This window comes from Triticum aestivum, chromosome 5B, assembly GCF_018294505.1.
Source record: "Triticum aestivum cultivar Chinese Spring chromosome 5B, IWGSC CS RefSeq v2.1, whole genome shotgun sequence".
Classification (NCBI taxonomy): domain Eukaryota; kingdom Viridiplantae; phylum Streptophyta; class Magnoliopsida; order Poales; family Poaceae; genus Triticum; species Triticum aestivum.
In genome coordinates, this window is record NC_057807.1 from 578,154,897 (window position 1) to 578,166,268 (window position 11,372).

At 44.1% G+C, this 11,372-nt stretch overlaps 1 protein-coding gene across 1 annotated transcript; it reads left to right on the forward strand.

Annotated features, from left to right (window-relative positions):
- The first annotated feature begins 1,694 nt into the window (after positions 1 to 1,694).
- Positions 1,695 to 10,393, forward strand: LOC123113359 (serine/threonine-protein kinase pak-1). Its single transcript, XM_044534571.1, has 18 exons — positions 1,695 to 2,523; positions 2,632 to 2,720; positions 4,153 to 4,260; positions 4,377 to 4,484; positions 4,683 to 4,773; positions 4,885 to 4,937; positions 5,388 to 5,450; positions 6,162 to 6,206; positions 6,319 to 6,354; positions 6,748 to 6,803; positions 7,824 to 7,905; positions 8,011 to 8,124; positions 8,202 to 8,298; positions 8,748 to 8,898; positions 9,002 to 9,230; positions 9,353 to 9,553; positions 9,645 to 9,730; positions 9,840 to 10,393. Exons 1-18 carry the CDS (start codon positions 1,752 to 1,754, stop codon positions 9,937 to 9,939), a joined length of 2,481 nt encoding a protein of 826 aa, XP_044390506.1. The 5' UTR covers positions 1,695 to 1,751; the 3' UTR covers positions 9,940 to 10,393.
- Positions 10,394 to 11,372: the final 979 nt, after the last annotated feature.

Sequence of the window (11,372 nt, forward strand, 5' to 3'; positions counted from 1 at the left end):
GTTTTCTATACTAGCAGATACACCAACATTACCACTAGATGCCGGAGGCATATTTTTTCGAGCATTAGTATTTGCTATGAATGAATTATATATCATCTAATTACCCTTACTAACAAGACTTTCAATCAAAAAAAAATTCTCTTTAGAAAATTTTTTACTAACAGTGATTTCATCTAGTTTGTCATCGAGCGGAGGGAACTTGATGTCTCAAATGTGAGTGACGTTGCCTTGATAGTCCTTCCTAAAATTTGCAAGAAAAGACTGCAAATACTCCTCCTCGCGCTGCTTCTTGAGCACCTGATAACCCTTCTCGCGTTGCTTATTGTGTGCTTCGTAGGCTTGGCGATATTCCTCTAATAGTTCATCAAGACCGGGCTTGATGATGTTATCAATGTCAACTTCTAAGGGCTTGGGGAAATTTGACATGGTTGATGGTGATTCTTGATCTTCCTTCCCATCGAAGTCGCCAAAAGGTGTGTTTGCACACAAACACGTTACCGTGTAGCTCCGTCATCGAGAGCGGTATGTAGGACACGTCGCCAAAGGAGCCTCGCCGGGAGCGTGCTACGCAAGACACATCGGCAAAAAATTTGTAGACCCGAAAACTCACACATCCGGGAGGGGCCCTGCCAGGGAGTGCGATGGCTATGGGCTGCCCTCGAGGATCGTTGCGCTTCAACACAAAGAATGAACGAAGAACGAGAAAGAAAGAACAATGGAGAGATGTAAGGGTAAAAAGTAGTAGATGCATTGTGATTGTGTGTTGTTATTCAATCGACACCACTTATCTAATATGAGGCGGCTGGATACACTCAAACCCCATCCAAATCGTTAATTTCTAACCTAACTCGAATTGGCAAGACCAAAACTTCCAGTTCGTCCTGGAATATCTGAGCTCAACATGTATGAAGTAGCTCTCTTGCACTGCTCTTGCAGGTTGCATATGACCTCAAATGAGATGGTCCCAAAATCAAACTTAAAAAACGAATTCTTATGTTGAACACTTTTCCATCAAAGGTCGTCTTGAGGATGAATTTGAATCCGTGAATCTGTAAAAAAAATATTGGAACTCCAGTTTTCTGCGCATAGATTGTGCAAACTCTCTGTTTAGCCCGAAACCTCGCCCGGAGTTTTGCCCAAAACTTTGAACCTCAAATATGTGTAACGTAGCTTCCTTTAACTGCCCTGAAGTCACATACGACCTCAGATCGAGATGACCCCAAAAGCAAACTTGTTCAACTCGTCAAGGTGAACAGTTCTCCATCGGATTTTATCTTGGGGGAGAACCTTGGACCGCAAAATCATTAAAAGATATTCTAGGGCAAACTTCAGCAACACACTATTTTGACTCTCGAGATTGTATACAAGCTCGGATGAAGATGACCCAAACATCAAAATTGTTCACTTCGACGAAGATTTCTATTGAATACTTGTTCATTTGAGGCCATATTAAATATGTTTTCTGCCATGCTAAAATCTGATGTCCAACAAACCGGTTCATGTCACCCTGAGACATAGGGGTGCCATAAATAGGGATTTCCTTGGATGACTCTGTAAATAGGGGAAGGCAGCCGGGTCACGAAAAAAAGGGAGAAGACAGGCCGACTATGGCCTGTGTACTGGGCCTAATGTGGTGACCCACTCAAGCTCAGCCCATGCTGCCAGATTCGAGTGAACTGGCTCCAACTAAGCTGATTCCCCATTCCCCGACGAGCGAGTACCTTCCCCGTCCTCCGCCCCACCTCCCTCCCATGGCCTTCTCCCCGCGCTCGCCGTGGTCGCGCTCCAAAAAGCCCGACATCTACTCCACCGTCGTGGTCCACGACGACGAGGACGACGCCCGCGGCGGCGGCGGCGCCGCCCGCGCGGAGGATGACGACGACGACGACCCCTCCGCGCTGCCCCCGCTCCTCCAGCGCCTCCCCAAGGACTTCGGCGGCGCGTCCTTCGACGACGACGACGACCCCTATTCCTCGGACCTCGACGACGCCTCGCTCTCCGCCACCGTCGTCATCAAGCGCGGCGCCCCCGCCTCCACATCCTCCTCCTCCCGATCCCCGTTCCTGGATCTGCGCCGCTCCAGCCCCCGCGCCGCCGAGGCCGACCCGTATTCCACCTTCGTCGTCCACGGCACCGGGCGCTCCGGCGGCGCCTCCAGCCCGCGGGAGTCCGTCTCCGGCACGTTTATACGCCACTCGGGTGGCCCCCCCAGCCCCCGCGAGTCCGTCTCCGGCACATTCATCCGCCACACCCGTGGCTCCTCCAGCCCCCACGAGTCGTTCTCCGGCACGTTCATTCACCACACCAGCAGCGCCTCCAGTCCACGCGACTCCGCCTCCGGTGCCGGTGCTGGGTTTGGGTCCTCATTCATAACCCCTTCGGCCGGGCAGGCGGAGGAGGACCGGCAGCCATCACTTCTGATGCAGCAGCAGCAATCAAGGCGGAAGGCATCAATGAGCTCTTTGCCAGATAGTGTTACTAGGGAGGATCCTTCAACCAAGTATGAGTTGCTCCATGAGCTCGGTGCGTCTCTTGTTCTGAAATTAATATCCCCTTTTCTATATGCACAATAATGCTTCCACATACTTTTTGAGGTATTTGCATAACAAACAATTCAATTGGGCAATGCAGGGAAAGGTTCATATGGTGCAGTGTACAAGGCGAGGGATCTCAGAACGCAGGAGCTTGTAGCTGTCAAGATCATCTCCTTAACAGAAGGGGTCGGTTTCTTTGTTGATACTATTCTGTTAAGGTTGCAAAGATCATCATTATCAGTTAGCAAGCATGTCCAATTGACATCACGATATGTCCATTTATAACTTATATGAAATGAAAAGCTCAAATCAAACATGCTGTCTAATCCTTTGAAGACGAGTGGACAAAAATGCATGCCTATATGCACCACATCTCTTCTCAAATGTTACCTGTTGTTAGATTGCAATCCTGGGCCTGAATACTCATCCATGTAACATATATATCTAACCACAAACATCCAGAACTTTCTAGAATGAAATGGTAGAAGATTACATTGGTAATCGATCTGTCCTTGTTACTTTGATGAACATTGGAGGATGGCACTGGAGTATGACAAGGATGAGAAAACCTAGATCTTTCATCAACTCTTTGACACACCAAAAACATGACAGAACTTCACTCATCCATCTTGTCAAAGCTTTCAATAAGACACTCATCATAGTTAATAATTTCAAAAGACTTTGGATTTAGTGTTAGGCAACCCCACAATAGGAATGGTAATTGGTGTTACCAAAAGCATGGTACATTTTTAGTGTTGAATCCTTATTAAATCACTGCATTAATTGAAAACAACATTTCTGTTTCTGCTCATGGCACATATTATCTTGTTAATCTATATTTGTATAAAATAATATTTTAAGTATCAGCACAGCAACAAACTGCGAGGATGGGAACACAAACATTTTTAACAGACAAAGTTTTCTAGTATTTGCCTTTACAATGTTTCCACTTTCGCCCAGTCTCTACAAAAATAAACCCCGTCCCACCCCACTTACATATTTGACGTGAACATACGATCAAGCATTTAATTCGCATGATTGAGATTTCGGGAATGCTAATGAAGGTACCCTGTGAAGCGGTCACGCGTCATTAGCATCCAAATTACGAATGGTTGTCACCATATATTTATCATGGCGAGTTCTTTTAAACTAGACCCATTTGGATATGTTTGAATGAAAATTTTCCCTATGGCATTTTTGTAGCGGATCTAATTTCTTAAGGTGCCATGATTATGCACAGAAGGAACCATGGGTCAGCACAACGGCACTACTTTGACCTATGCTCCTCTTTCATTATCAATTATAAAAATAGACGCAGAAGGCGCCATAGCTTGACGCTGCTGGTAGCAGGCGCTACACTGAACGTCGCCTTGAACTAAAAATACAAGTAAAAGACTGAGAAGCCAGGAAAATGAAAGAAAACCAGCAAACCAGAAAAATGGAAGAAAACAACAAACCTGTAAAACCAGAGGCGGGTGTGTGGTTTCCTTCCTTGGGGCACGTGTAGTGCGGGTAGCGTGCCCACGCAGTCACTCCGCTCCTTAGTTGCTTGCTTGAAAGTTTACACTCATAAAAATGAAATGTGTCTATTTTCTGAGCCTTCATTATTTGTCATCAGGAAGAAGGATATGAAGATATACGGGGAGAAATTGAGATGCTACAGCAGTGCAGCCATCCAAATGTTGTGCGCTACTTTGGGAGTTATCAAGGAGAAGAATACCTTTGGGTATACTCCAATATCCTTTTTTTATTAACGTTGCATAATAAATGTAGTATTCTATTTTGGCAATATGTCTCTAGTCAACTCATTAAACTGTGGTTGACGTGAGCTTCTACATGCAGATAGTTATGGAGTATTGTGGTGGTGGAAGTGTTGCTGACTTGATAGGCATTACAGAGGAGCCTCTTGACGAACCGCAAATAGCTTATATATGTCGAGAAACATTAAAGGTTTCTATTTTCTTCTGACACACATGCACACAGTCTTAAATTGCTACTTATATTGCATTACATGTTTGTTATAATACCTAATTAGGCTAGAACTAGGAAGCATGCTACAGTTAGCCTCTAGAGAGATAGAAAACCTCAGCTGCCCTGTGGTGTTTATCTTCAGATGTTTTACTTTTACTTGCATATTTTCTGCTGTAGGGTCTTGCTTACTTGCACACAATTTTCAAAGTTCATAGAGATATTAAGGGTGGCAACATTCTACTGACTGATCAAGGCGAGGTGAAGTTGGGTAAGTACAGTTGTTACCTGGTATGCTTTAATTTCACTTGCTAGCAATTATTTGTATATGCTTTTGCTTGCGAATTCGGCATGGTATCTTATTGGATGATGTTTGGAACAGGCGATTTTGGTGTTGCTGCCCAACTAACAAGAACCATGTCAAAGCGCAACACGGTATTATTTCCAAACATGTTTGTTGTTGCTATTTTATATATCCTTAAGACAGATAGAAGTTTTCATCGTACTTGACCATAAGAATCCCCATATTTTCATTGTTACTGATTAGTATGGTAAATTGATGGGAAGTTTGACCATAAGTTTCTGTTAGACAAGTATTACATGTATCTGTTTCTATTTGGTACTGCCTATGTTGGCATATACCAGCTTGCTTGTCACTATTGCTAACAAAGTAATCTAGTTCGCATAAACAGATATCTGAAAAAGGTGTCCAAGTTGATGGCAAAATAACTCCCTTAGCACAGAACATCGTTTTACTAACTAAACTTAGCCTGGAATGTCATATCCAGACAAAAACTTTGTTGTGTCAGTGTCCTTGAAGCACAAGTTTGTATTGGCAACCATGATAACTTTCATAATCTGGTGCATCATGTTTATGTCTTTCAGTTCATCGGTACTCCACACTGGATGGCGCCAGAGGTCATTCAAGAAAGTCGTTATGATGGGAAGGTTACATCTCCCTCCCTCTCTCCTTCCTCCCTCTGTCTTAAAGCAATATTTCTGGTGCGGTAAGCACCAAGCACATCCCTGTGTATAACTAAACTAGCAATGCTAGATTAAAGCAATATCTATGGATTTTGCGTTAGGGCTATTCTGTATAATCATTACTCAGTAGGAATTTGTTAAAGTTTGGTATAATTTTACCCTGCAAAAATAGAAGTTTGGTATCATTTTAGTGTAAATTTTTGTTGAACTATTTGAGATGAAAGCTAAACCTGTAGCTCTGTCGGCATAGAAGGTACTCAGTATCAAGTATTATGTAAAAGGGCAGCCCGGTGCACGTAGCTCCCGCTTGCGCAGGGTCCGGGGAAGGGTCCGACCACTTTGGGTCTATTGTATGCAGCCTTTCCCTACATTTCTGCAAGAGGCTGTTTCCAGGACTCGAACCCGTGACCTCATGGTCACAAGGCAACAGCTTTACCGCTGTGCCAAGGCTCCCCTTAAGTATCAAGTATTCTGTATTTGAATAAAAAGCTAAAGAACCCCTATCCAAACATACAAGTCTTCTCTTTTGTTCATCTCTTGGTAGTTCCTGAAGTAACAATTTTCTGACCTGACAGTGCTACAAAAGATACAAATTTATAGCATCGAGAAAACATCTGGCAGTTGGATTTTCTGTGCAACTTATCTTCCTGATATGTCAGTGTTGTCTATTTCCAGGTAGATGTTTGGGCTCTTGGTGTGTCTGCAATAGAGATGGCAGAGGTAGAAAATGTTCTTTGGTTCTTCCTTTTGTAACTGTACAGTTATGTTTTTTATGCCCTTTTTTGTGATGCATCTGTCAGTTAACATTTTCTTTTGGTCTCTTTGACTGTAGGGCATGCCACCGAGATCCACTGTGCATCCAATGAGAGTAAGTGCATGGCTTCTTGATTCCATTTACTATTTAGTATCTCTAGTTGATACACATGTAGCTGCATGAAAGCTACTTTACCTTTGATACACTGTACCTTGAATCCCTTTACATTTTCGCCCATCTTGGTTTCTGAACTAGGTTTTCCTGGTAGCAGTTCTTTTCATATATATTTTCTTCAATCATGCTCTGTGCATTGTTTTTCTTCATTGACCTAGTTTGTAGTAGGATCACTAACGTGGTATATTTTTGATATTGTTGTTGGTTCCTGGTGTGTCTGCTTCCGCACTTTATTTGGTCAATATCGGATGTAACTGCCTTTTATTGGTGTGTATGTGTGCCATCCTCACTTGACTTGATCCATTAGCTAATCGTATCCCTGTCCCCCTTCAGGTGATCTTCATGATATCTAGTGAACCTGCACCGATGCTGGAGGATAAGGAGAAGTGGTGAGTGGCTTCTAATATACCTGGCAACTTTTCGACTTCTCTGAGTAATGGAAAACTAAACTGGACCGCTTGTAAGATAATCAATTGTTGATTACCTCAGACATAGGGTTTTAGGCCCAGGTTTCCTTTAATCTACCAAGAAATTCCGAGAACGCCATCTGAGATTCATACTACTTTTGTTTGTAAACTAAGTGTTCTTTTTTTTGTTGGGAGATATTGACATGACTTTTTTGGCTAATCCCTGGATGAGGTGTAGCTATCGTTGACGTAGGATGCAGTTTGTCCAGTACCAAACTTGATACTGTAAATTCTGTAATAATCTGGCTATAAATCGACATGCATGTTACTGGCTACTAATGCATTACCAGTCTTCAAAACCAATGCAAGATCAGTTGTGATGCTTAGGCCTTGTACAATGCTAGATGCTTAGAGAGGTGCTTAGAAAAATAAACCGGGTTTTTCTGAAGCACCCGTGCCTATTTCTACAGGAGAGGCGCCTAACTAAGCGTCTACCCTCTACAAGTAAGCACCGGTGCTTAAAGAAACACTGGTTTATTTCTCTAAGCACCTTCCCTAATCGCCTTGCATTGTACAAGGCCTTAGTTGTGTTAGTTATACAAGCAAGACACGGAACGTCAACAGTAGCCGTCATTTCTTCTTCTTGTTTATTTATTCCTCTATCAGATTATCACTCTTGTAATGTGGAAAAGGTGGCAATGACATATTTTTGCCCTGACCTGTTAAGATCTCGTGGGTTTTCAAACACTAAGTCCCAAACATATGTCAGATTGTGAACTAGCTTAGAGCATGAGGAAAATATAGATTTATTCTATAAGAGGGAATCACAATGCTATTTTCTTTAATTTAGTTTATTGTTTTGCCAATCCACCACTTCCTGCTAATACTGATTTATTAAGTTGTGTCATTTAGTCAAGGCACACCAAAATTTTGAGCTTAATCCAATGAAGTGCTTGAGTTTTAAACACCGGTTGGTCTAAGCTCTTGTATCCTACCCTCCAGGTCTCTTCTCTTTCATGATTTTATTGCCAAGTGCCTAACAAAGGATGCAAGACTCCGGCCTCCTGCAATTGAGATGCTGAAGGTACTTCTTTAGTGCTCAGGGATAACTTTGTGAGGCATCTTTATGATTTTTTATTTCTATATTTATTTATTTGTGTTGTTCTCATTTTTTAAAATTGTCCTGCAGCACAAATTTATTGAGAAGTGCAACACTGGAGCTTCAAAAATGTTGGCAAAGATCAAGGAAGCAAAAATCATCAGAGAAACAGCTGCACAAAACCAGCTGCCTGACTCTGATGATGTAAAACAATCTCTTCTATTGTTATGTGTATGTACGTCGGTTTGGTCATTATGATATTCTGACTTCGGTATCTACAGGCAATGGATGCAACTGTTCGAATTAATGAAGATTATGGAGAAACTGTTCCGACAAACTCTCAGTCAACTCATGAAACAAAAAATGATGGTTCGGGAGGTAATGATAACTGTGCAAGCATAGAGCATGGGCATGTTCCACACTCAATGCATCCATTTCACCAAGTACCAGATTTGCTGTTATCCTGGCACTGTTTCCTCGTCATGTTGTCTTTTGAGTTTATTTGTTGGTTCTGTTCTGCCACTAGGTATGCTAATGGTAAATAGCGACCTGATACATGATGCGTAGCGTGTAGGTTTTTAACTATTAGTTTTGTGAGCATACATGAGTTGAACATGATACAGCTCAGGTGGTGACCTGCTGCCTGCTGGTGTCGTTTCATGTATCTAGTGTTGAGATAGCTTCTTATAATGCTTTTCGTGGTATTCTGGTGGGCAGGATTTTAGTTGTTTCTCAGATGGGACGCTTCAAAGTATAGGCGTTGTTTAGTATTTTGTTGTCTTGTGTGCTATGCATCTGAAACCAGCAATTAACTTCTCTCTTTATAGGCGATTTTGGCACAATGATAGTCCATCCTGAAGATGGCGATGAAGCGGCCGAATCATCTATTTTCCCAAGAACAGAGTTCATACCGGGCCTTGGTAGCATCAACTCTTTCACGCATGATCCAAAGAGGGCTGAGCTTATTTCAAAATTTTGGTACGAGATTTTCTCGTGTACATCTGTCATTCCTAGAAAGCAAAACAAAACAAGCAAAACCTATCTCTCGCCAGAAAGATTCTTATGTATGCTATTTTGATAGGGCGGAGAGCACAGCTGATAGTGATGCCAGTAAAGAGCGGGACTTGTATGGACTTCCTGACATCCAAGAACCTAAAACAATGCCACGTTCAACTGGAACAGTTAAGCAGCACAAGGGCGCAGAAGGGACTGTGCTGCGCCATGATATCACTGCATCACCAGGTGTTGCTAGCACAATGAACAAATTAAGCAGCAGCCCAAGCCGTAAAGCATTTTCGGTTCAGGATAAGGTATACGCTTTGCGGTCAAATATTTTTCTATATGACTCTTTAGCACGCCAGATAATTGTTGCAATTGCATGCTTCCCCGTTTGACCCCACTCCTAAAAGTGTCAACAAAATTCCTTTTGTAGCTCTGGTCAATCTATGCGGCCGGAAACACCGTGCCTATTCCATTTCTTAAGGCTATTGACATTTCACCACTAGCTCTAGTATCGGATAGCGTAGCAGGCAATGGCCCTGCTGGTTCAAGCACAACTGATGCCTTGGAGGCAGTCAGGGAGCTTTTCAGTGGCGACGGGCAGGCAAAGAAAGGGCGCAAAGGGCAAAATGAGGTATGCTGTAGACTGTTCCGCTCATCAGTTGCAAAGCGGCACTATTTCTCATGCCCAGATGTGTGTCTGATGCTGGACTTGATTGCGCTAGGCCCCTCTTCCTCCTGGTGTGCACGACAGATTAACGACAAGCCCTACATTGATGAACCTGGCCCAGGCTCTCGCTTACCATAAGACGTGAGTTGTTCGAACTACTTCTTTTTCATTAGAGCTTTCCTTTATGTAATGATCGAGGGAATGGTTCCATTAATATGAAAATGCTTGTCTGGTTTCATAAATACTGCAGGTGCTACGAGGACATGCCTCTTCAAGATTCACAAGCGACAGAAGAGCAGCAGACGATACAGAACCTTTGTGATACGCTTCGGACCATACTGAGGTTGTAGACGGATCCATGAGCGACGACTACATACATCTCTGGAAGGATTCGGCACGCCATGGTGCTGCGTGGAGGCAAGGGCTGACCTTGGCCTTGACATTTTCATGGCGGGCATTGCGATTCGGCTCAGCCTGGGGTCGTGTGGGATCAAAAGCGTGGTGCAGGCTGCAGGTCTGACGCTGGTGGAGCGTATGGCCAGTTTTCTGAATTTATAGACGCTGGGTGGGTGGGTGGCTGGGTGGAAGTTGGATGGAATTCTTTGTGCTGCGGAGATGGGAAATTTTGCCTTGTGTTTATAGCCTCTAGGTCTTTTTCAGTGGTCGGTGCAATGTACAGATTGTGTAGCTAAGTTTTGGTAAGCAATTTTGTGGCGCAAATGGCGATTGGAACTTGTATTTTCAGCATATGCAATTGTTCTCCCCCTCGAAATAAAGAGGACGAGTAATAATTAGTTAATCAGCCGTCCGTTTGGTGGCAGATAAACATTTACTACCTCTGTAAGCTTTGATAAGACGTTTTAGATCACTATAAAACGTTTTTATAAAAGTTTGCAGAGGGAGTAGAACGAAAGGCACGGTTCGTGCTGTCACACTGTATGACAGCTCCAGATGAGGGATGGTTCGAACTGTTTTCTCGTCTACTGGATCTTGAAAGGCATGGTCCGCGGACCTTGGTGGCACGAGTGTGCCCGTTGGCGCTTCCGACGGACGTGGAGCACTTGCTGCCCGTCCTTGTCCTTTCTCCTTTGGTTAAGGTTTGGGTGTGGAGAGTAGACCCGAGAGACCAAGTCGGAGACCACGAAAGGCATGGTCCTTGCTGGCACGAGTGTGCCCGTTGGTTCTCTTGTGACGGACGACGTGGAAGAGCTGCTGCCCGTCGCTGTCCTTTCTCCTCCTTCGATTTTTTTTTTGAATATTGGCAGGTGAACTGCCAAATTCATTGATCAGAAGAAGGTGTTACAAGAATCCTCAGAGGAGGAAAGCACTGCAAAGGCAGCGCAAAAAGAAAAGAAAGAAAAGCCCTGTCGGCAGCACGACAAACACAGGCTCTACCATCAAACGTGAACACCATCGGAACCCATCGGCGGGATCACCAAGATGACGCCTCCAAGGAGGAAAACGAAGTTGAGGACTCCGCCGTCATCCGATCTGGCATTGGCCGATCTTAGGTTTTCACCCGGAGATCTCACGCAGTTGGGAGGGAAGGGCAAACGACTCCACAACGATACCTCCAAGGAGGAAGACGACATCCGTGGATGCCGTTACCGCCAGCAACGACAGAGTCGATGCATGATTTTCATCCGGAGCCGAGTCTTCCACCAACAATCCAAGGATCCGAGGCCACCAGCTCCACAATGCAACAAGAGCCCAAACCAACACTACTAGAAACGAATTGGTCAAGCCGCATGCAGGAACTCGGCGAGCACACGCCAACCCGGCC

Excerpts from the sequence above, each read along its gene's own strand:
- LOC123113359 (XM_044534571.1), top strand. The coding sequence starts at position 1,752 with ATGGCCTTCTCCCCGCGCTCGCCGTGGTCGCGCTCCAAAAAGCCCGAC. Across the intron at positions 2,524-2,631 it reads TGAGTTGCTCCATGAGCTCG|GGAAAGGTTCATATGGTGCA; the intron begins GTGCGTCTCTTG and ends TGGGCAATGCAG. Across the intron at positions 4,774-4,884 it reads TCAAGGCGAGGTGAAGTTGG|GCGATTTTGGTGTTGCTGCC; the intron begins GTAAGTACAGTT and ends TGTTTGGAACAG.